Raw genomic sequence first — 26,938 nt, forward strand, 5'->3', positions numbered from 1 at the left:
AAACACCTCAGAGAAAAACTTTCTGATCACAGTGTCACTTTAGATGACATCACCCTGGCTTCCAGTTCCACTGTGAGGAACCTTGGAGTTACTTTTGACCAGGAAATGTCATTTGATTCACACATAAAACTAATTTCCAGAACAGCCTTCTTCCACCTGCGGAACATTATGAAAATTAGAAACATTCTGTCTTTACAGGGTGCTGAAAAACTAGTTCATGCTTTTGTTACATCTAGATTAGATTACTGTAACTCCTTATTATCAGGATGTTCCAACAAGTCTGTTAGAACCCTTCAGTTCATTCAAAATGCTGCAGCACGAGTTCTGACAGGAACTAGAAAGAGAGACCATATAACTCCAGTGTTAGCTTCTCTACACTGGCTCCCCGTACAGTTTAGAATTCAATTTAAAATCCTCCTCCTCACGTACAAAGCACTTAATGGTCAGGCCCCTTCATACCTGAAAGACCTAGTCTTACCCGATCACCCTAATAGACCACTTAGGTCACAAAATACAGGTTTACTTGTGGTTCCCAGAGTCTGTAAGAGCAGAATGGGAGGCAGAGCCTTTAGTTACCAGGCTCTTCTCCTGTGGAACCAGCTCCCAATGATAGTTCAGGAGGCGGAGCCTCTCTCTGTATTTAAAGTTAGACTTAAAACTTTCCTTTTTGATAAAGCTTATAGTTGTTGGTTCAGGGAAACCTGGACCATCTCTTAGTTATGCTGCTATAGACCTAGACTGCTGGGGGATTTTCCTGTGGTGCAAGCACATTCACTCTCTCACACTCAGGGTATGAATATGACTTTTTATATGTCATTAACCTTGTCTCTTTCTCTCCCTAGTTTGTGTCTTTCCTTCCTTCCCTCTCTCTCTATCTGTATTCTCATCATGCAGGTTGCGGGACCCAGTTTTCGAGGCTACCCATATCATCACCATTATTATTGTGCCATAATTAAAAAGTCGATATCATTAACTGTATAAACTTGTAACATGATACAGTTCTGCTGTATGTATCTGCTCCTGGTCGCTCTCTCTCTTCTGTCTCTACCTCATCTCCCTCTTGTCCTTTCTCTCCCACCTTTCTGTCCCCCACCACCACCACCTTACACAGCCGGTCGAGGCAGATGACTGCACACCTCTGAGCCTGGTTCTGTCAGAGATTTCTTCCTGTTAAGAGGGAGTTTTTTCTCTCCACTGATGCCTAGTGCTTGCTCATTGTGTGAACTGTTGTGTTTCTCTGCTCTCCTTGATGTTGTCTATGTACAGTGCCTTGAGATAATGTATGTTATGATTTGGCGCTATACAAATAAAACTGAATTGAATTGAATTGAGCTAGCGAGCTAACCCGTTTTGTTCGTTGTAATATCGCCATTCGAACAAAAAATATCACGATATCAGTTTTGGTCTGTATCACCCAGCCATTAGTACAGATACTAATCATACTGTATAGATATTGGTGCCCTACCTAGTTTAATATAAAGTAAATTGTTCTCACAAAATATACATGTAACCCAACAGAAACATACAAGTATTCAATAAACATACCTGTGTACTTACTGGGTACAATTGTACAAATATTCTGAAATGAAAAAACAATAATAAATACACTTGCTAGTGGTGCTGTGTGGGCTAGTGTTACCTGGAAAACATGTCTGCAGGTGTTCAGTGAGAGCCTCCTGAGTAACTGGCTTATGAGCGGAGTTCATAGCAGAGATAGCCAATAGCAGTACCTCTCCCAACGGGATGAACTGCGATTGGCTGATGGGGGACATACTGATGGGTGACACATCACCTGTGGAAAGACAGAAAGAAAAGTTAAGGTCTCTGCATACTTTCCATATTCTTTGTACCGCTGAGGGTGGAATATACTGTATTCGTTACAGTTAAATATTCATGCACATGGTTCCTTCTGTTAGTACAGTGAAGTTCAAGTTTGGTACTGGGTACCGAACTTCGGTTCTTTTATAGTACCAACCAAAATTCTTCGATAGTACCTGGTATCAAAATATGCCTTGTTTTTCGGTACATGGAGTTAATAACGTGATCAAGATCTGATAATGCTGCTGGTGATTGGCTGTAACGTTACATGTGGTTGCGGCATGCAGGAAAAATACAATGCGGTTACGCACACAGACCGGGTTCACGTTTATGTGTGTTGTTAACTACATGTAAGTGTGTTGTTACTCATGACAAGGGTTTAAAAATGCCACCGAGGTCAGAAGTGTGGCTCCATTTCAACAAAATTGATACTAATACTAGTCCGCGATGTAATGAATGAAATATTTATAAAATATTTTTTATAATAAAATAAGTTTACGTATTGTAGGGCTGTTGGAAGAAATTTCAGGAGTCGAATATAATTAGAATATTAAAAAAACAATGATAATTGAATGCGGCAGAAGCCTGGCCCTCTTTCTGTGTGAAAAACAAAATGCTTTGGTCATGTACGAAACTTGCAGAACAATAGATTTCTGTATCACAAAAATCTCACATTCGGTAAGAAATGGCTGACGACGATAAAACACCCACGGAGATCACCACCACACAAGTCCGAGCAGGCAAGTGTTACGTATTTTTTGGGGCAGTATTTATAGAATGCTATTACAGACAAACTGGTACGCTTTATTTGCAAAGATATGACACCAATCAACATCTCTCAGGGGTCCGGGTTCAAAGACTTCAAGAGTCCAAGAGCTTGAGCCAAGGCACAATTGTTCTTTTCGCATTGCATTTACACTTCTGTTCAACATGGTCACAGTGTCTCGCAGATCGGATAACAATCAGTCCTCAATGTGTCTTGCTGTATTTACACCTGTAAAGTGGTCAGGCACTATCCGACTGCAATCTGATCACAGAAAATTCATTTTAATGCCAGGTGTAGATTGTGGAGCCATCTATGGTTTCTTATTTGATATGAAGTTGAATAGCCATCCACCCATGGTATCTGAAGTTGAGAGTTCAAACCTCAGATTGTTCAAAATGGTTACGGTTTAAGCAAAATCAACACTGCTTGCAGATTTGTCCATTTATTTTTCAAATACAATCAGCTGATGTCCAAAATGTCCTAGATGTTGAGCAGACCAAGCCCAAAAAATACTACAGTACTGCCACAGATTACTATTTGCCAGCTTCCATGGTTTCCTGCATGACACACCTGAGCAGCTGTCTGCAGACATCCAGTCACCACTGAGGCTCACAGATCCATGTGCTTAACAAAAACAGTACTTAATAAGTGCTAAACCATCAATGGTTATTTAATCATGAACAACAAATGCATATTTATTAAACATGTCAGGAAGTGAAAGGGTTGAATAAGAATGTGTAGTTAAAGTAAATAATTGGCTTTTTATCATCAGACACCAATGATGAACCTATAATGACTTTTCACTGACCAGAGATGACTGCAAGACCATCACCATCAGCTCACTGTAGAAAATGACCCCATTCAGATCTGTTGTTAACATCCATCCAGAGTGATCGATCACAAATGGACAGTTCAAAATACAGTTCTGAACACAGCCACACCTAGTGTATCCAGATTGCTTCTTCAGATCCAATCACAAAAAACAGGAGGTGGTTCACAAAAACTTGCTTTGACTGTGTATTAAATCTCAGAGATAAAAAGTCTGGTTTGAATTAAATAAAAAGACACCACAAGGGAGTGTGGTGCAAGTTAACAGAGCTTTATTAGTGGTGTTCCAATCAACTTCTTTAGCCCGTGAGCTGACCATATCAATATTGAGTGTCTGCTGATGCAGGCACTGATCTGATACTTGTATTTGTCCAAATAACAGAGCTGCACAGTAGATGTTTTTGATGGTCATTGCCATTACATAATATTCCAGACTGAAGTTTACAGATAAAGAACAGACTAATCTGTCATCTGTTTGTACTGCTGCTGCTATGAGACTGCACACAAGTTCTGTCAGCTAAATCAGTATTGTGGTTGTGAAGAACATGTTGTTAAATTGTGACAAAAAGGGTGAGAATATAATTTCTCTACATGTTTGTTCAATAGGTGGTTTGATACCAAAGTGTTTATGTTTATATTCTGTAGCTACACTGATGCGTGTTATAGTTGTAAACTTCACAGCGACGTTCACCTGCTTTGGTCTCCACTAAAGCGTGTGTGAGCGGACGATCACTGCGATTGATCTCTTTATTCTGGATGCCAACTCAAAGCATTTTCTGTCAGTTTTGCTTTCATCATTTCCAACATAAACAGAGTGCTCCTTGGTTACCCCCTTCTTAACCAGTGGCAAAGTGGCCATGACCAGCTTCTTACTGGCACAAAGGGCACTAAAATGACTGGTCCTGACTACCTCCTCTGTTATCTGTTTGGTTGTTTGGACCAGTTGAACGGTCTGTGGAGTGTTTTTTTTTTTATATACAACTTTTCCCATTTCTCACTGTGTTAGCAGAATAGCCTAAACGTGAGAAGCCATAATCGTTTGGGTATCCAATGTTATTGATCACTATTATTAATAGAAACATGTCGTAGTTTTATGAGTTGTACTATCGATTATGTAGGTCCATGTGAGGTATGACATATTTATAGTTTGGCAGTGATGTTGTTGGAGGTGATCTCTGTAGACGCATGGTGTATATATATATACATATACATATACATATATACACATATACATGTATATATACACACACTACTCTACACTGCTGTAATCTATTTTCCATGGTACTGTATATTTTAATACAAATAAATTAAGTTAATATTTAAAATGCGAAAAAACAACAACAATAAATAGATATGCATTTATTAAAAGTATAGTATATGTTCATTTATCAACACTCTGTAGGAAAGGGACAAAATACTAAAGCAGCATTATCTGATCATTATCATTATCTCAAGCACCAGTCACCTTAGCATGCCAGACCAATGAATCGGCTACAACCCCCTCTTCAAAACCTTGTGCATTTTGGATAACTTGTTAATGTCCGGTGTTAAATCCCAAGCATGTGCACTTGACCTGGTCCACTCTTTAGTTAAAAGATGGGCGATCACAGTATTTTGCTACCAACTTTCAGACATGCTTATTCTCCGTATATGACCTGATGGGCTGTATAAACACAATTGTCCACATAAGCTGCTCCTCTAATTTTCCAAAAAGCTCCCAAGTATAATCATCAGTTAAGTGAGTGAGACTATGTGAGAATGCAGCATGAGATGTCTAGATAATCCACAGAAAGTATCTGGGTGAGTGGGCACTACCCCCTCACCTGGATACCACAAACATTCTCCAGTGAAGAACGCGTCTCACCCAGACTAGTGTACCACTGCTTCTGTCCTTTGTGAACAGCTCAATCCAGAGAATGTCTGCACCCAAATCTTTGGACATTATCCAAAGTTAATGTCTGAAAACTGTTAGGGATTTTAACAGGCTCAGTTGTTCTGTGACAAATCTGTGGTGTTCCTTATAAATACATTCTAGGTTACTACTACTAATACTACTACTGAGTTTCACTGATGACTGCCACCACAAACACAATTTGATTCTTCTGCTTTTAATCAAACCTGAAGCTCTAAGATTTGTTCTGAACAGAGTGGCATCACAGTTTAACAGCAGACGGCTAGCTCACATGCTTATGAAACACACAGTAGTATCGTCACACACATGTGACATCAGTATAAAATGAAAGCATCAGCATTTGCATCAGCACACACACATTTCGACTGGACATGCGAGGAGACATTTTGAATCATCAGCAGCAGCAGCAGCAGACACTAGCTTTATATCCCTGTTCACTCCACTAATATAGCGGCCAACGCACAGAACGAGCCAACAGTTTAGACTGAACGTTACACAGTCAGAGAACTGCAGTGCAGAGAAGTAAACCGTAGTTGAAAAAAGAGAAAGAATGATGGAGCATTAATCGTCAATGTCTCTCTCCATGCAGTGGTAGTAAACAATCAGCCAGCCTCCTTTGTCCACAGCATTAAACCACACCCCCTCCTTTTGTCATGCTCGCTCCCCCTCCCTCACTCTGCATTTCTCTCGCTTGTGCCATAATTCATACTGCTTTTTATAACCCCGGCTTATCTCTCTGCAACAGCACGTTTACAAACTATGTATCATTACATCAACTCCTCTCTCTCTCTCTGGCGCGCGCGCGCATACACACGCACGCACTCTGCCTCTTTCTGTAGAGCTGTGACGCTAGGCTGCTAATGCTAACAAGCCGCTGCTTCTAAAGGCTAGCCAACGACAGGCAGACAGACAGACCGACAGAGAGACGGAGAGACTCGTACCTCGGATGATAGTTCCACACTCCTTTGAAGAAAGACAGTTAAAATCCGGTTTAAAGCCTTAGCATAGCTTCTAGTAGCAGCGCAGCTCTCTGTGTCTCTCTCGCGCACACACATACACACACACACACACACACGCTGCTCCTCCCCCTCTTCTCTTACACACTCTCTCACACACACATTCACAGGCGTCGTCCTCTGTTCTCACACTCGCTCTCCCTCTCTCTCTCACACACATACACACAAATGAGCATTCAGTCAAGGGGCTACCCACAATCCCTTGCGCCACACAAAGACAAGGGGGTGTGACCAATCACACACTGCCTCACTCCGCAGCGCGTTTTTTTCTCCATCCTCCCTCACTGTGTAATGACCACCGACTTACAAGCTGGTGGGTGGGCTGCCGAGAGGGTTGCCGTGGCAACGCATCCCCAGTTGCTCTTTGTTGCTATCACTTGCACGCACGCACACACACACACGGACAGTCTCTACAGTCAGCTTTCTGTCTCTGCTCCGCTATACTGTGTCTATGTACTGTATACGTGTGTCTGTGTGTGTCCCCGCACATGCTCTCTTAGCCCGTGTTGCAGTACTGCAGCTTGGTTCTGGTGTGACCCAGTTAGAACACTAAAGGCTGGATGTAGGACACACACACACACACAGGCTGGGAAGCTGAGAGAGAGAGAGAGAGTGAGCGAGCTGACAGAACATTCCAGAACTATGAAAGGATAGCTCATATAAATAGAACACTGCAGGTACTGTATATTTTCATCATGAGGAAGCAGAAGTAATTTTGCGTACTGTTCATGCTGGAGGTAGTTGTTATGGTGCTTAATGATTAGACTACATGCGTTGATAATGTACATGGAGATCAATGAGGCCTGATTTCCACTCTGTTGCTCAGCAATTTTGATAAATTGGACGACAAAACATTTACTCTAGACTATTCTACAATCCGTCCTTGATGCGTCTCAAATGTATTTACACCTGTACATACAAGTGGTCAGGCGCCATCCGATTGCAATTCGATTACAGAAAATGCATTTTAATGCCAGGTGTAATGGGACCCATGTGACTCCACACCACCAGCAGCATCTGTCATTACTGTCTAGTTGTTTATTTGTATCCTATCTGCATTAACTGGTGCACATCAGGGCCTGCGGAAATCTGACAAATCTAATAAATCTTGGAAAAAATCTAACATTTTCCCTAAAAAAACCTTCATTTTCACATTTTGTGATCCCACTAGCCATGCGGTCAGCTTCTGCCCAGACAGATACCACCCTCACCTTGCTTTGATCTGTATGCAGGATACCATGGCAACCACGGTAGAGGCCAAAAGAATATTGCAGGAATAGCATGCAGCAAGCTCCCACCCTGTCACTATTATCTTTCATCTTCTTTTTAGGGCAAATCAGTTGAAGACGTGACCTGCAAAGCGACTCACTGTGCCACCTACTGGCAACAGGAAGTACGCCTTCAGTAACAAGCATTGTTTCATTTACATGAAGCTTTAAGGTTGTGGTCTACGTTTGCGATACTGCTGGCCTCTCTCTAATAGCGCTTTTCCACTACATGGTCCCAGCACGACTCAACTTGCCTCGGCACAGCGTGGTTATTTAGCTTTTCCATTAGTGATAGTACCTGCTCAGGGGAGGTTCCAAGAGAGTTGAGCTGACACTGTGCATGACGTCATCAGATTGCCATCACTGGAAGAGGCATGAGCAAGACGTCTGACACAAGAATCAAACCGAACAATGCTTAAATCTTCAAAACTTGCATTAAATCTCCAACATTTAGCAAGGAAATGTCTAACATTTCAGTATTTAACAGAGGAGTCTGGTGTATTCAGCACTGCTGAAAGCCTGCGAGCCGCATCACAACCCCTGCTGCTGTATTTCAGTCCAGGGACTGCGACTCCTACATTGTGTTACTTAAAGTTTGGAGAGAAATATGAACAGACTCGAGCTGTGAGGCTGCGGGTACCACTGGTAGAGAGAGAGGACTATAGCTAACCCAGTACTGTGTTTGTGGACAACATGTCACATTTCGGGGGGAGGTGATGGGCGTGACTGCCTATCTGTGATCTATTAAAACACCAAGTTTGGCCCCAACTGTGCAATGGTACAGTTTTCCCATGGTTCGGTATGCATCACAGTTTTTGGGCCATGGTAACTGTACAGTTTCGATAACTTAATATAAAACTACTCAGACTAGCAAAGGCAATATTGCATTGTAAAAATAATTAAAAGCTATATATAGATATAATCAAACCACAAACTTTATTTAAACAATAATCAGATCAAACGGCAAACATAAAACCACACAAATTAACTGTCCAATAAAAATTAACAACATTTTAACCCACTCTACTTAACACGACACCTACAATCAAATGTACACTGAATCCAAATCCATGCAGACTTTTTCGGAGTCTCGTTCACTCACTCGTTCGCCATTGTTTCTACACTGTTCAGGCAGTGCTGATTGGCTCCAGAGAAATTCAGCGATGTTCGGATTGGCTCTGAAGCACTGAGCCTGAACAGTGCAGCTGTAGTGCTGAGTGTAGAGCTACAACTAACAATTACTTTCATAACTGATTAATTTGTCGATCATTATTATTATTATTTGGTCCATAAAATATCAGAAAACCTTAAAAAATGTTGATTGGTGTTAAAATTATTAATGGTGACATAGAAAGCTTGTATCACACATATATATTAGTTATGGAGGTCTACTTACATATATGAACTTGTTTTCATGATTAAAAACCTCCTAGTCGCTGCAAACGAGCCGATCAAAATATCTCCTCACTGACGCTCTTGTCAGCCGCGCTGTTTCAGACCAAAACCACACCCCTAGAATGTGGACTGTGTTGTGATTGGCCAGCCAACGAGAGCTTTCCCACTGTCCTGTGATTGGCCAGGTACCTGGAAGTGACGTAATAGATAGGCCAGCTCTCAGATACACAGCTCCCCCTCTGGCACGGTGGATGCTCTGCATCTCAGCAGCTACAACGAGAGTAGTTCTTCTTCTTCTGCGGTTGAATGTACGCAACCGGATGTGCCCGGACTAGTGCCCGCACCAGGAGGCGCTACGGTGGTGAGAGGAGTGGTGAGGATTTTTGATGACGACATCAAATTAAGGAAGTGCCGATCCGCTTTGCAGAGCCCAGGAAAACAATACAACACTATTTTCTCAGCAGTGGCTGAACTGTTTGTTCTGATAAACGAGTTAATGACGCAGATACACACACAAACGCAGCGTTAATTGGAGCTTCCGGTCTATGTGGGCTTTAACTTTTAATGATTCCTTTGTTATCCAGAGCAATGAAATGAAGAAAATACTCACATGTAAGAAGCATAAATAATTGTAAATCTTGTTTTAATCATTAATCATTAAGCTTTGAACTGATTAATCAATTATCAAAATAGTTGTCGATTAATTATTTCAGCTCTAGCTGAATGAATGACGGCCAGCAGCTTGTGTCCCATGTTGAAAGTTGCTTCTTCTTAACAAAGTCTTATTTTGGGTTACTATGAGACCAGAGGAAGCTCTCCAAGCATGCTGCCAAGCTCAGAAAAATATCCCATTCACAGTTCTTCAATGTCTACCCTGCTGCTCTATCACTCAGCTTTTCTCAATGAAAACAACCCCCACCACATCTTTTCAGGCCATTGTCTCCCTCTCCCCTGGTGTCTATGGCGTAATGGAAAACCACACTTAAGTAAAAGTACAAGAACTTCATAAGATTTGCTGGAATATATTAGGATAGAATATGAATTTGTCTTCATATTTACTACACTTAGTTACATGTAAAGTATAAAACGTCACATAGATTCAGTGATGATGGAACACACAAAAAGTCCCAATTTTAGAGCGATATCACCCAGGGCAGCTCATGGCCAAGTGGAAACGGAACTTGGCTTGTAACTGGAAGGTTGCCAGTTTGAGTTCCCACCAGGTCAACGGTTCAATACACAGCGACCAACAACGGTATTTTGGTGAAGAGGCACCGTTTTCGTTGAAGTCGGCTGTGTGTGATCATTTAGGATTCAGCGTAGAGTACGATGAGAAATGGATGGACCGCATGTGGGACCCAAACGCACGGAGTACCCGCTGGTACCTGTCCATGCAGCCGTACCACTTCACCTTCATCCATATCCCTGGGCGGAGCAATGACACACAGGCACACACATTCACATATGAGGACGTTGACAGCCTTGTCATGTTCACATTTGATTATATTTGTTGTTGTAGTGTTAAGAAGTTTCTGTGAGTGGGTTAAAATGTTGTTTATTTTTATTGGACAGTACTACACTTTATATTTAATTTGTGTGGTTTTATGTTTGCTGTTTAATTTCATCTGATCGGATTGTTTAAATAAAGTTTGTGGTTTGATTATATCTGTGCTCTTAATTATTTTTACAATGCAATATTGCCTTTGCTATAGTCTGAATAGTTTTATATTAAGGTATCAAAACTGTACCGTTGCAGAATGGCAGACTCCAGACAAACCATGCCTACGGACAAGACTCAAATACACATTTTCTATCATCAAATGTTTTGTTATATAAGTTATATATATATATATTTTTATTTCATTTTTTTCGTGTGACCAGGGAAATGTGCAAAGTAAGAATTTCATTGTGCAGTGTGACGTCTGTCTTAACTGAACATATGACAATAAACCTCTTGAATCTTGAATCTTGAAAAGAATTGATACGACCAAAGGTCCATAGAACCATTGAAAGTTCAGAAGAGCAAACTGTGCAGCGACTCTGCACACATGGTGACCTCTCTTTACTCCTGCTGCCCCTTTTCTCTGATTCATCCATACACCCTCTCCCACATACAACAAGCACAAGCACGAGCTTAGCTGGAACTCAAGTTGTCTACACTGCTCTAGCTGTGGCTAGCTGTTAGCCTAACCTGGTGTCTCTGCCTGTTGCATTATTTCCTGGTCTTGGTTGGAGCCAAAGCATGAATGATGAGGGGGCAGCACGGCTTAAGTCAGTCAAAGGGGTCATGGGGTTGTGAGAGAAGAAAAAGACAAGCATGAATCCTTGTGTGACAGACAAAAAAGCCCATGAAGCAAATGGAGAGAGGAAAGAAATGCAGGAGGGACAGAGTGAGGGGCTGCAAATACAAAAGACACCAGGAGGAAGGAGGCTGCTCAGCTGGCAGAGGGAGCAGAGAGAACATGGAAAAAGCAGTTACACACAGCTGGGTAATAGAAGATGTGTAAGAGAGAACTCCACAAAAAAGAGAAAAGGTCACATCTCCTGTCTCTCTTTCACTTGTCTAACTCCTTCTATTTCTTATTCTATCAGTCAAAGCACAGCAGCGCTGCCCATTCACAGACACTACCTTGATATTGCCGTGCTGATGGCTGCTCAGTGAGCCCATTTGTGTTCTTAAGGGAAAAGCTCAGATTTGCGTCAGCGTGCACACAATTTGAAAGATGGATGTCAAGTACATCAGCACAGGGCTCTAAAGTTTGCAGCACACTGACCAAAGGAAACACACACTGACAAAAAAACAGACATTGAGATTTTTTAATTTTCATTAAATATATTAGAAATATAGATATTAAAAATCGAAGAATTTTCACCAGATGACTGGATTAGCTCTATTTTTCAAGAATTAGGGTGATAAGAACAATATATTTCTATTGTAAAAACGAACTATCACATTATAACACTTGTTATAACTTGATACTACTCTGATTGTATTTTGCTGGTGTGGTAGCAATATGCTTCCATAGTATATAATAATCCTTTGTTGATGTATTTTTTGGCTGTTGTCAGCTCTGCAGATGGTTGTTTCACTGGTGGCACCTGACCGCACCGCGAGTGTGTCATGCAGCCATAATTGGAACAGCTGGCGAATGTGACGCTAGTTTCTGCAACGTGGTGATAACTTTATGTACAAAAATGTAATCAAATCATTCATTTATTTGTTGCTTGAGGCGTGTTGAAGTGTGTTTAAACAGATTGAGCCCACTGTCCACTCACACACAAGTGAGATGTTTAATGATGTTTCATTTTCAGATCCTAGTAAATACATTTTTTCGGAAACATAATATAGTTTTAATCACATGCTAATTTCAGTTTGTGTTTATAATCCTAAATGATGTTTAACTATGTGTGTAACTCCACTGAAGATCAAGCTGCTGTTAGTTTATGCATTGTCAGAATGACTGTGATTAGAGGAAGATCTATATAAAATGAAATGTAGCAATGTGTGTTATATTGCATCTGCGAGGATGGAGCGCTACTTCATTCCATAACATCCACAAACATTTGTTTCATGTCTTTTTAGAGTAGAGTAGTTTTGGGTTTTTTGTGTGTATGAAGTCATTTATTGAAACAAAACTTTTGAAGAATAAAAAGGAACAACATGGTACAGGGGAAGTCACGTTTGTGTGTGGATAAGGCCTTAGTTTAGCTTCATATTTGTTTCCATGCACTTTGACTTCTTCTAAAAAAGAAGAAAAAAAACAACTTTGGCTACTCCTGCTTTTTGCACTTTGGTTACTATGCGCCCTCTGTTGGAAGAAGTCATAACTACAAGGTATGTGAGGTCCAGGGAAATGACAAACAAACAGAATGAAGCAGATGCTGTAGGGTTATTAATTAATAAATTCTTAATCTGTTAAATTCTTAATGGCAAATAATTGACTACCAATACATCACCAATCCAATACCATGAGTATTCAACATAAAACATAACTTAAATGACCCACCATGTCTACACTTTGAGAAAAGGAAAACAAAAAACAATTTGGATTTTTGATGTTGCACTGAATGTTATAATTCAGATTCTTAAAACTTTCCAGGACCAGACTCAGCATTGGCTGCCTTCAAACCAGCAGTGGTGCTGTGATTGAAGGAGTTATGTCCCTCAGTCTAAAAGGGATCAGCATATCACACCAATTGATGATTACTTAAAAAAACAAAAAACAAAACACAAGGTCAAAGGTGAAATACATTTTGTAACATTTTATCTCAATGATAAAAGCCATCATTAATAAGCCACTGGACTGGAGGTGGGGCTGGACAATAAACCAGGTATTATCTGAAATGAAAAGTATAAAGTGTATATTAAGTAATACAGATCATAAACAGAAGATACTTTTATTTAAGTGTATTCACAATGTATTGTCACTCTCCTTTGAGAAGAGAACTTTTCATGAATCCAGAGAAACAACCTGTGTGTAGCTTTATATCTAAATATACAGTATATTGATAAATTAAAACGTTAAAATATTATACCATGATATATATATTGATAACGAATGATGTAAAAAAGTATATTATGATAGGATTTTATTTTTGATCTGCACGTGACACTACATATCAAAATGGTCTCCGTCTTCTGATACAGTGATAAAATAGGGCCTCTTTTCAGCTCTTTAAAATGGTCAGTATCCCTGGAACAGTGGCTGTCACCGAAGTGATTCTGTCCTACATACGAGAAATTTCCACTTCAAAAGTGCATGGTTTGGGAATCTCTAGTGGAATACAAATACCATAGCACTGGGGAAAAGGGACAGCAGCACCTCCAATTCAGGAGGATCTCCAGGAGGAATAACTAAAGACTTGCTGCTCTTGTCCTGAATGTTGTACCAGTTCCAAAGTGAGCCGAGTTATTGCATCTCAGGCTAGTTTGCCAACTGCTCTTCAGCACACAAGAAAGCACTCCAGAGAGCTGTTTCCACAGCTTGAAAAATCATGTCCTGCCCTCTCTCCACCCTGGAGAACATTTACCAAAAAGCTGCCTCACAAAAATGTAGAATATTCTTCAAAACTCATCCCATCCTGGACATCACCTTACTGAACTGCTGCCTTCTGGGAAAAGTTTGGACTAACAGGCTAAAAAGTAGCTTCTATCCAGTGCACGCAACATGACCATACTCAGGACTGCAACTAGTGATTATTTTCACAATTGATTAGTTGATTATTTTTATTCCATTTTAATATCTTTGGTATATGGAGCAAAGAAACCAGAAAATATTCACATTTAAGAAGCTGAAAAAAGACAAAGAAAGAAAGCTTGCTTTAATTATAGGGAAAAAAATAGTTGACGATTACTTCAGTTAACAATTAATAATTGATTAATTGAATAATTGTTGCAGCCCTAATTCTAATTTAGGGGGCATCTACAACAGCTACACTAGTGAAAAGACATTATTCTTAAGGAAAAACAATAATTCTGTTAGTGACTGTGCATGTCTTTGGATAAAATCATCTGCTACAATGAAACTGTAATGTTGTGATAACATAAAATATGACTGCTTCTGCTTTCATCTCATGAATATTGCTCAGGTGGTGAAGGACACACCCTGGCGGTCACAGCACTAACTCAGGACGATGTGGCTTATAAATGATATCTGGGTATTTTTAGGCTACATCCCAATATACAAGATATATATTGAGGAACATTTTCTTTTGAGATGTTTGGAGAGTGACAATACACTGTAAATATGCTCTACAATAAAATATTTATGATCTGGATTCAATTATCTGAAAATAACAATTACATTTCATTTCAAATAAAATCTGGTTTATGTCTTTGGATTTTCATTATGAATAACAACAACAGCAATACCAATAATAATAATGATGATTTTAAATGAAGGATATTTACATGCGTTAGAAACAATTAATAAAACTATAAAAACAGTCACATTCTGCCTAACGCAAAAAACTAGGCTTTAAGTTGAGGCTGCAACAAACAATTATATTATTTTCATAATTGATGAATCTGTCAATTACTTTCTGTCGATGGGTTGTTTGCTCTATAAAAATTTAAGAAAATATTGAAAAATTTTGATCAGTGTTCAACTCAAACCTCAACATGATGATTTTGTTGTTACAAGGAGCAAATGAACCAAAGTATTTACTTTAAGAAGCTTCTTTTTATTATAAAAAAACACTCATTTAGTAATTGATTAATATCTATCATTAAGATCATCATGATCGCTGCAGCCCTACTGATAATAAGACATGTTATTAAGGGACTTTATCATTTTGTCAATTCCATGTATTTTATAATCAATAAATTAGTTTTCTTCTTGGTGAGCGGGGCTTAATACTCCACCTATCAGTGGGACAGAAATTCAGAGGTTCCAAAAACACGTCATGCAAACAAAGTATTTGGGAAGTATACCAGGGCCTTCACTTTTTGACTTATGCTGCTCACAACCAGAGATATCCAGTAAATGTTCCCAAAAACAAAACCCCATTGGCGGAAGGGGCTAGTTATTTCTGTACTACTCCAAACCATACTGTACCAAACTGAACTATTCCACCGAGTGGAAACATGGCTTGTGAGACTTCAGATTCCAAAACATCCTTCACCATAGTCTTTACTGTGCCTATAAATAGTGCTCATCATATTTTCATTACACAAACCAGAAGATTAAAAAAATGCACTAAGATCAAATATTTTGCCTGGATGACTGAAAGTCCATCACTGTGTGTGTACACATGCCTGCGGTGGTGGCAAGAATTTCACTGCACTCTGTCCTTTCTTCTTCTTAATCAGAGCAGAAACCATAACCCCAACACACAGACACACACACACACTCACACCCACACACAGACCAACACACACACACAACTGTAACCTTAACCTAATTCTAAACCTAACACTAAAACCAGGTGTTAACCCTGAAAAATCCAGGACCAGCCAAAATGTCCTCACTTTCCCAAAATGTTGGTAGGTATACAAGTTTTTTGGTGTTCACCCATACAAGAAAACACATGTGCACACACGCATGCCACTGTGGATTTCCCAATCCCCACACTGTTTGATTCAGAGAGGAAGGTATGGCTGAAAATGAAAATGGAAATGGAGGAGTTGGTGGAGGAGAACTCCACTTGCATTATATAGAACTGGTTTGGCTTTTTCCCAAACAACAAGGCACAAACAACAGTTATTTGCAAAGTTTGCACAGACAAGGTTTGCACGTCGGATGGCAGCACGTCAAACCTTTTCAACGCAAAGAGACGGTGTCCTAAACAATATGCTGAGAGTGAAAACAGCCACACCACAGCCAGCAGAGACAACAGGTCACTTTAGATCCAAACAAAGCACTTTGTAAAGCACACAGGAATTTGATAAAGGCAGTCTGTATAAGACGATGTGGTTGCGTTCATCCATCCATCCATCATCTACTGCTTTATCCTCCACCAAAGGGTCGCAGAGGGTGCTGTGCCAATCTCAGCTGACATAGGGCAATAGGCGGGGTACACCCTGGACAGTTTGCCAGTCCATCACAGGGCCACATTGACTCTTACCTATGGTCAATTCAGAGTGTCCAATTTACCTAATCCCCACATTGCATGTTTTTGGACTGTGGGAGGAAGCCAGAGAACCCGGAGAAAACCCACGCACACACGGGGAGAACAGGCAAACTCCATGCAGAAAGGCCCTTGTTCCAACCAGGGCTGGAACCTGGGTCTTCTTGCAGCAAAGGCAAGAGCACTAACCACTACACCAACCGTGCAGCCCAGGTTGCGTTCAGTAACTTGCAAAATAGTAAAAAAAATAAAATAGAAATCTATGTAAAAAAATGTATATGATCATATTTTTGCCATATTGCCCACTGCAGCTGGTAGGAAACTACAGGTATTTAACCTCAGCGGACTAACTACTGCCTGCAGCGCATGTCATAATACTGAGACACAGTGTTGAACCGTCATATGTCTATTATGTTAACTTCTAGACTCCTTTACCCTGTTTTAGGTTTGTTATTCCAAAAAATTGGAATAACAATCGTTCCATTAACGGCATATACAGTGTAAAATCAGTAAAATCATGTGTTACATCATCCATGAAGATTAATGAGCTCATCCCAGAAGAAGCCATGACATTACCTCCACCGTGTTTCACAGATGAGCTTGTATGTTTGGGATCATGAGCAGATCATTTCTTTCTCCAAACTTTAGGCTTTCCATCACTTGGGTAAAAGTTCATCTTCCTCTCACCAGTCCATAAAACTTTGTCCCAGAACTTTTGGTTCTGGGAGGTGTAGCCTCTGTACAGTTGTTCATGAAGTCTTCTGCAAACAGTAGATTGTGATATCTTCACTCCAGCCCTCTGGAGGTTGTTGCTGATGTCACTAACAGTTGTTTTAGGCTCTTTCTTTACAGCTCTCACAATGTTTCTGTCATTAAAGGCCACATAGAAGGAAGCGGAAGCTCCACTTAACGCTGCGTTTGTGTGTGTGTATCTGCGTCATTAGCTCGTTTATGAAACCCTAAAGTTTCAGAACAACAGTTCAGTCACTGTTGAGAAAATAGGGTTTAATTGTTTTCCCGGGCTCTGCGAAGCGGATCGGCACTTCCTTAATTTGATGTCGTCATCAAAAATCCTCACCACTCCTCTCACCACCGTAGCGCCTCCTGGTGCGGGCACTAGTCCGGGCACATCCGGTTGCGTACATTCAACCGCAGAAGAAGAAGAACTACTCTCGTTGTAGCTGCTGAGATGCAGAGCATCCACCGTGCCAGAGGGGGAGCTGTGTATCTGAGAGCTGGCCTATCTATTACGTCACTTCCAGGTACCTGGCCAATCTGACAAAAGTGTCAGTGAGGAGATATTATGATCGGCTCGTTTGCAGCGACTACTAGGTTTATAACCATGAAAACAAGTTAATATATGTAAGTAGACCTCCATAACTAACATATATGTGTGATACAAGCATTCTATGTCACCTTTAGCTGCTGATGTTTTCCTTGGTCTACCTGTTCGACATCTGTTGCTTACTACACCAGTGGTTTCTTTCTTCTTCAGGACATTCCAAATGGTTGTACTATGGTCAATGTGCAATGGCTCTGATTGATTTCCCATCTTCTCTCAAATTCACAATTTCTTGTTTTTCACCCATAGACAGATCTCTGGTTTGCATGTTGGTTCCACTTCTAAATGCAGTCTGCAAAACCTATCCTACCCAATCTGAAACTGAGTGTAGACATTCAGTGCTATTTATTGTTTGAATAAAAGACGTAATAGGACACACCTGGGCAACACAAAACAACTGTCTGTCACATGTTCCAACACTTTTGCTCACATGACAAATGGGTGGGTTCAAACAAAAGGTGCTATCTTCTATGTTGTGTATCGGATCCAGATGTAAATACCTGGAAGTAAAAGCTGAAATGTTCTTCTTTTGTCTCATATTCATCTTTGATGTCAAACTCAAATGTTTTCAGTCTATGGCAAAAAACAAAGGTATTAGCCTCACTGTTCCAATACTATAGGAGGGCACTGTACATGCACGATTGCTAAGTAGAACTGCCCATAGCAGCCCAGCAGGAGGTGTAGAAGTCTAGTTCTCTCTCAGATTACTTGAGTTACATTATGTCAAAGGTTACTGTGGAATTATTTCTCATTCATTCTTTCATTTTCAATTGCTTTATCCTCCACTTGAGGGTCACGGGGGGAGCTAAAGCCAATCCCAGCTAACATGGAGTAATTCCTCAGTAAAGCCTACAATGTTTTTACCTTATCATAAATCAAACCACCTCCAAAACTTTAAGCTGTAAATTAGACTATATGACTATGGTGAAAGAAATGTATCCCATTATTAAAATCTATGTTATTACTAAATGTATTAGAAGATAATAGTTTCAACATGGCTTAAACTCAATCATTTGGGTGCTGAACAGGTGGGGCCTCCAACTGTAACTAAAGCAAGTGAACTACATTAAAAAGCTGAATTTAAATCAATGCTGATTGAGATCATCAAGACTTTCTTTCCAAACACAGTTGAACTGTTGTTCTATCCACAATTACATTACATTATATTACATCAACATGATACTTTTTTAGAGGACAGGTTGGTTTGCTGATGGCACCATGAGTGTGTAATGCAGTCAGCTGTTAGATCAGCTGCTGAAACTGAGATATCAGATTTCATGTGACTGGTCTGTGGATTTCTCTCTCTGACCCACAGCTATGGTACAGGGCCAGAAAAGCTAATCACAGATTGATGACAAATAGCTTGTTAGTAAATCATTTTTTGGTTTTTGGTTCTCTATATAGGCTGAGCTTTTTATCTCATTTTTTTCTTTTATCTTATTTAAACACATCTTACTGGTAATAATCACAGTGGTATTAATGGCTTTACATATTTTTGTGGTAAGAAAAAAGAAATCAATACTGGGACAGCTCCATTTCATTGTTACATGGAATTATTTGTGTGGCAATTAATCATCACCAAAATGTCTGAATGATTTTGAAAGACCTATCCACCAAAGCAACTGTTTGGACAGAAATATTGATATGTTGATGTTTCATGTAAAGAGAATTATTCTGATGATGCATATTTACAACCATTTTGCCTATTCACCAAAATGTTATGTTACCACCTGGAGACTGCCCTTTAACCTCTCATACATTTGCCATGGGGCATTACTGCTGTGATGGATTCAGTGGCTCAGGATCACCCTGATCCACATATCCAGCCCCTGATACAGAGATAGAGAGAACAGTAGTTCCATGAGGGAACTGGGTTTTAAACCACAAACATGCATGCAAGTTTGAAGAACAAAACTGCTGTTCATCAGTATGTCAGATCAGTTTGGCACTATTTTCTGACCTGTATCACTACGCCACGCAAGTCACAAGTAGCTGTGTGTCAGCTGTTTAGTCAAACTGAGGTGAGGTGGTGGTGAGTTGTGGTGAGTGGTGAGGTCAGGTGAGGGAATTTAAACAGATACGTCTGACTTTGAAACTGATGAAGATGAACTATGTAGAGAAAATCCACAAGTTATCTTTAAAAAACAAAACAAAATATGTCTTCATTAAATTTTTCATATTAAACATAGTCCAGCAACAACCATCACACAGCAAATATTGAACATTTACTTTTATCCCCAAGGTACATCAAATAATCACTTCACATCACAACACACGCACACATTTTTTCAATATCAGCATGTTTAACAAACTCTAAGAATCTTTCCCAAATGTCTTTAAATGCAGAGGATTTTTTCCTGACAATATAAGTTAGTCTTTCTAAAGTCAGACTTGATGTTAGATTTGTCAGCCAAAGGCAGAGGGTAGGACCATTAGCATTTTTCCAGCACAGGGCAAATGAGCATCTAGCCTGTAGTAAACACAAATCAACCATCTTTTTTTCTCTTTTAGCCAGAGAGCAATTGGCAGGATAGAAACCCAGAACACAAAATTTGGGATTTAAAGGAATCAAGGTAGAGGTCATTTGTGAGCTATACTGTGTCACCAGTCTACAAAATTTCTGAATTTCCTGACATCCCCACAAGTGGGGATAATAATAATGTGATAATAACATCAGCTCATGTAAATGTTTTTTCTTTTTATCAAAATTACATTTTTGGCTACGTAGATTTGGTCAAATGTAGCAGCTCTTTTTCTGTTCTGTCATAGCTTTGTTCCAGGTTTGGTGTGTGTGTAAATATTACAAAATATTTGTGGAAAAAAAGGAACACTATATTACATGTCATTTAGCAGACGCTTTTATCCAAAGGGACTTACAATGGAATTGAGTAGAATCAGCCAGGGGTGGAGTCGAACTTGCGACCATGATGTCTTTCACACACAGGGTACCGGACTTAACCACTGAGCCACTCCACCTCAACATGTCAGCAATCGTGATAAATGGCCCCTACATTATGTGTAAGCTTTGCTTTCACTGATGTTACCAAGACAGTGTTACAAAAACACATTCCTGACATTACTAGGGCAGCAACGATTGATCGATAATTAATTCATTACTAAATTAATCATCAAATATTTTGATAGTGGAGTGTTTTTACAGTCACGAAAACAAGCTCTCTGATTTTTCAGCTTCTAAAGTGTGAATATTGTCCTTTCTCAATATCTATACTTGTCCGTACTTGTCCTCAAGTACGTGAGCAGCGAGTACGATTCTCATACCCGGAAGTGGTCTCGCTCTGCCCATTATACCAAGTATGCATTGAGTGGTGACTTGAGCGTACTTGGGAAAGCCATGTATCACAGAATGCATTTTGCCGGAACATAACTACACATATAAATTCAAAAATGTGGTTTGTGTATTAAGATCTGACTGTTTGGCAGCGACGTTGTCGTCGGTGATCAGCAGATGCTCGGTGCTCACAGTGCACAACGTTACCTCGGCCTGTCCTGATGAAATGATCCACTGGCTCAGTGTGGACGCACTGATGTGAACTAGATTTGGTGTTGGGCTATGGTCTTCCTCTGTCAGTAAATGAGTTTTGTGTTTTACCTATTTTAGATCACTCACTGATTTTATTTGATATTTTTATCCCCAATTTGTTGGCTTTTAAGACGATGTCCTCACATAAGAAGTCTTCTCACTATATTGGTCCTAGAGCTGTTTATGACTTTAATTTGAGATTGCCGGATGTGGTTGGTGCAGTTTTTAGTCTTATTGAAAACTTCAACAAGGCGCTCTTGAATCTTCTTGATGTGGTGGCACCAGTAAAAACTCGGGGGTGTCCACATAAAAATCCTACACCTTGGCTTAGCGATCTTTTAATGACAATGAAAACGAGCTGCAGAAAACATGAACGCCAGTGGCGCAGCACAAAGTTGGAAGTTCACTATCAAATGTGGCATGATAGTCTGACTACTTATCAGTCTGGGATGTCTGCGGCAAAGGCTGCCTACCTTTCCAAAATCATCATGAATAACAAAAACAATCCAAGATTGTTATTTGATACTGTTTCCCAGGTAACTCAAGACCAGCAGCCAGACCTCTATACTAATCTCACAGCACAAAATTTCATGGACTACTTTAATAACAGAGTAGAGGATATTAGGGCGTAAATACCTCAATATTCAGTCGGTGGTGGATTAAATTGTAGTGCCATTATGCCCAGTATTTTAGGTCACTATCTTTCTGATTTTGAACTCATTTCCTTGGTTACATTAACTAACATGCTTAATGCTGATCGAAGTGCTACTTGCTCTCTGGAGCCTTTGCCTGCATGGGTGATCAAGGAGTCATGGTCAATATTAGGACCCTATGTTCTTAACATCATTAACCTTTCACTTTCCAGTGGGGTTTGCCCTGTCTCTTTCAAAGATGCTGTGGTCAAACCATTGTTGAAGAAACCTAATCTAGACACAAACACCATGGCCAATTACAGACCCGTCTCAAATCTTGCGTTTTTATCAAAATTGTTGGAGAAAGTGGTTTCCACTCAAATTTTAAATTTTCTATCTTTAAATAATTTATTTGAGCCACTGCAATCTGTCTTTCGTGTCCAGCACTCTACAGAGACAGCCTTAACCAAAGTATTTTTGGTAGACTCTTGACTCAGATTCAACATCTGTTCTGCTTCTGTTAGATCTTAGTGCCGCTTTTGATACAGTGGACCACTCAATACTTTTGGATACGCTTAAGAACTTTGCATCTCAGTTCAGGTGCTTAAATGGCTACAGTCCTATCTGCCGGAACGAAATTATCGTGTCTTTCATAATAATGTTTTTTCTGAGACTTGTCTTCTAAGGCATGGTGTTCCACAAGGTTATGTATTGGGTCCACTTTTTTTTTCATTGTACCTAGCACCATTGGGTTAAATAATGCGTTCTTTTGGGGTAAATTTTCATTTATATGCTGATGATGTACAAATATAAATGCCTCTTGTTGCAGGAAATGGGTCTGATATGAATAGACTCACAGCCTGGTTGACTGCTGTCAGGGCCTGGCTATCAGCAAATGTTCTGTGACTCAACTCAGGTAAGACTGAGTTGTTAGCAGTTAGACCAGTAAAACTGAGCAATCAGTTTGACAATATTACAATTGATTGATCGATTGATGGTTGTGTTATTCACTGTTAAGATAGAGTAAAGAATCTGGGGGTACTGTTTGACCAGAATCTTTCTCTTCACATTAAGGAGGTCACATGTACAGCATTTTTCCATTTAAGAAAAACAACAAAAATTAGACAAATCCTCTTATTAAAAGATGCTGAGATGCTCGTCCATGCATTTGTGACATTCAGGCTGGATTATTGCAATGCATTTTTGTCAGGGTTGCCAAAGAAAAGTTTCAGAGGTTTGCAGATGGTTCAAAATGCAGCGGCTCGCATTTTGATGGGAACAAATAGATGCGAGCACATCAGTCCTGTATTGGCTTCTGGTCTCGCACCTTCTTATTTATCAGACTTAATATGTGTTTATGTGCCCACATGGTCACTGAGATCTCAGGACAGCAGCTGCCTAGTTGTCCCAATTGTCAAAAAGAAAAGAGTTAGTGAACGAGCTTTCTCTTTTCGGGCTCCTATGCTGTGGAACACTATTCCTCTTGAGGTCAGCAGGCCAGCACTGTTGAGGTTTTTAAATCAAAGCTGAAGGCGCATTTGTTCACTACTGTGTATCAGTCTCTTAATTAATAGTTTTTAACTGTCCATTTCCTGTTTTCAAATTGTTATGCTGTTTTAGGATAACTGTTTTTACTGTGTATGAGATTTTACAAAATTTTTCTCTTTAATTTTTATATCATTTTTAATCTTGTCATTGTGTACATTTTATGGTGTATGTTTTTATTTTGTAATGTAAAGCACTTTAATGGAAAGCGATATAAAAATAAATGTATTTTATATATATATATGTATACATACACACATATATGTATACTACTACTATATCTATTTTCCACATGGTACTGTATATTTTAACAAAAATAAATGAATAAATTAAATACATTTTATTTAAAATGTGAAAATAATAACATATATGCATTTGTATGCAAAAGTATTTTATATGTTCATTTATCAACACTGTAGGTGGCAGTAATGAGGCTTAAGCACGGCGCCACCCGCCATTCAATCAGTAGAACAAGGAAGTACGCCGCTGTTCCAATTTAAGAGATCGTACTTGTGTACTCCCGTACTTGGTGAGTATGTACTCCAGTCGTACATTACATTACATGTCATTTTTTTTCTACTTCTCAAGTGTGTACTTCCCAAGTATGCAAGTACAAGGCAATAGATTCGCTGATTGCTATGACAGCATGTAACATTTCACTGTTTGCCACTAAACTTTGAATATTTGCACCTGGATCGGGAAATAATATTACTAGATAACATATACACTGAATTACGCTTGAAAAAAAGTGGTTTAGGGGTTTAGTTACACTTTAATGACTTATATCGGTTACCAGCAGTGTTTATTTTGTCACATTCTTCTTTGTTGGATTAACTGGCAACACTCACTGTTTTGATGTCATGCTATTTTCGAGGTAACACCAATATTGCCATCCACTCACTCATACACACCCTGAGGTGGAAACACAAGAAATATTAGGTTTTAACATTCCACACCTTACCCTTCAGTGTTGAAATGTACCCCTTGGTGGAAACAAAGCTTATGACTATTTAAAACGTAAATGATCTGTTTTTTGTCATGATGATGCCATGTTAACATGGCATCATCATGACATTATGCCAGTATGATATCATTTCAGATATAATTTCTTTTCCTGTCTTCATTTACACAAAACCCCCAAAATGACTCTAGACGCTGTAGCACATGTCAGGCCTGTACATGGCGCTGTAACACAGCTACACTGAAAACAAAGGCGTTGAGCATGCGCATAAAGCATACACACAAACTTATTTTTTGTAAATAAAGTTTTAGACAAACACAAGATGAGGATAACAACAATGACAACAAACGTAAAACAGAGGTGAGACTGTGACATCATCATTTTCCCAAAGTAGTGTATTGATTGTCTACACGAAAACTCAAGAGTGGCATTTTCAAATTTTCCCACTGTGAAAAAAAAATACGGGGTTCACAAAACACTGTTTCCATGTGGATGAAACGCCAATATGATAAAAAAAAACTTCAGCAGGTTCACCTAAACTCTTTTACGTGTGGACAACCCCTGGAATACAAAGAAATACTGATACACTAAAATATAACAATATTTCATTGCATAGTATTATATCAATTATTTGAAGTGCTATGCAACTATATCAGTCATATTCTTAACATCTCATTTCATGTGACACAGTAAAAATGTTTTTGAGAGTTTTTTGAAAAATAAACATTTTTTTATTTTGTTTAAAAAAACAAAATAAAAAAAATGTGGGGTCACGATATATTGCCATGTTTAAACTATCCCAATATATGACAGAGCAATGTGTTGACACCCTTATATCTGGATATGTATCACATCATATTGCTATTTGGTTTTCTTGCCAGTACACAGTTCTACTTGCGCCTATAATAAACAGTATTTTCAAGTTACACAAATTAAATGCTTACAATGTTCTCTATTCACAATATTCCTGAAAATTAAAATAAATGATTGCAATGCAGAATAATATCATATAGGTCCTATTTCTAGTGCAGAGGCCTTACCTAGGTACTTGATGGTGAATCCTCGGGGCGGATTGAGGGACCTCCGCATCCATCCTTCCCTGAGCACCTCCAGATGGTCCTCCTTCCCCTGGATCAGCAGGACGTGCTCGTCTATCCAGCCCAGGAAGAATGTCTCGGACACAGCCTCGGTAATCCGTTGGTTCCACACATGCTGCTGCGTATTCTCGGCTTTGAAATCGGCAAAAATCTCGTAACCAGTGTGGTGCCTCGGCAGCTCGTCGCTCTCCGACACCCCGGCCACCCCCACCGCCTCCCCACCACCGACCCTGGACAGCACTATGGCCAGGGAGTGGGGAGCTATCTGCAGGAAAGACTCCATTATCGTATGGGTCTAGTAGCGGTCCTCCTCCAGCAGTGTTTTCATGATGTGAGACACCTCAGTGGGAATCAGACATCCATGTAGCACGGACTCTGCTGTGTTTCTGAGAAGCTAGCCCGCTAGCTCTCACATCAAATCCATTGCGGAACCTTTTATGTCCGTCTTATTCTCTGGACGCGGTGTATCGGCCCGTTACCGACCCCGGTATTTCCTACAGCTTCCCGTGGAGCACCGTCCACCACAAACCAGAGCTGACATTCGTGATTTTCTGTGTAATCCCCGTAGTCACGTTAGGTTAAGGCAGTGGCTAGCTAGCTGGATGCTAACGCGTTAATGAATTCACCCAGGCAACAGATACGGCCACCCCCCCCGCCCCCCCTACCTCCGACAGCAGTCCGCTCTCCTGGGACACCTGTATGTATGTATGTGGGCTTTTTCCCCTCTTCAGGGTTAACGAAGAGACGATGTCAGGTGCCGCGGGAGAACGGTGTCGTGTCTGTGGACTGGTTCGCTCCGGTCCGGCGCAGAGGAGAACGGCAAGATGTAGGACGGTGACGGTCTCATCCAGGTAAAGAGGCAGCGCCAGTGCCAAGCTCCGCGAAGCAGCGGGAGTAACACTGACGGCATCCGGAGACAATTTCAAATTAAATTTTTATTTTTTTTATTTCAAATTCGTTTATATTTAGCCTAAGAAAGTGAGAGTTACTGGCATTAACCCATTTGTTTCAGTGTGTGTGTGTGTGTGTGTGTTTTCCAGGTAATACTCATGTTGTGGGGACCTAAATCTGTCACACAGTCACATTATGGGGACAAAAATCAAGTCACCGGAACAAATTATTACAATTTAAGTTGAAGGCATGTTGTACGGTTAGCATGAGGTTAACTGGTATAATGAAATTAGATTAAGATGGAGCGAGAGATTTTATTTAACTTTTTTTTATTTGTTTCATTTTCTACATACTATA

General features: G+C 39.9%; 1 protein-coding gene across 2 annotated transcripts in view; it reads right to left on the bottom strand.

Annotated features, from left to right (window-relative positions):
• Window positions 1-26,338, bottom strand: part of LOC122778373 (storkhead-box protein 2-like) — a 39,522-nt gene extending 13,184 nt beyond the window's left edge. The window contains exons 1-2 of one of the 2 annotated variants that reach the window (XM_044040196.1): window positions 25,634-26,338; window positions 1,640-1,792 (exon numbers count right to left, since the gene is read on the bottom strand). In XM_044040196.1, the coding sequence (XP_043896131.1) occupies window positions 1,640-1,792; window positions 25,634-25,973 (493 nt within the window). In that variant the 5' untranslated portion in view covers window positions 25,974-26,338. Of the gene's footprint in view, window positions 1-1,639; window positions 1,793-6,265; window positions 6,406-25,633 lie in introns of those variants that run through there. The other variant, XM_044040197.1, reaches the window with a different exon arrangement.
• Between the last annotated feature and the right edge of the window lie 600 nt (window positions 26,339-26,938).

The sequence above is a fragment of the Solea senegalensis genome, linkage group LG12 (assembly GCF_019176455.1).
Source record: "Solea senegalensis isolate Sse05_10M linkage group LG12, IFAPA_SoseM_1, whole genome shotgun sequence".
In the NCBI taxonomy this organism is placed as follows: domain Eukaryota; kingdom Metazoa; phylum Chordata; class Actinopteri; order Pleuronectiformes; family Soleidae; genus Solea; species Solea senegalensis.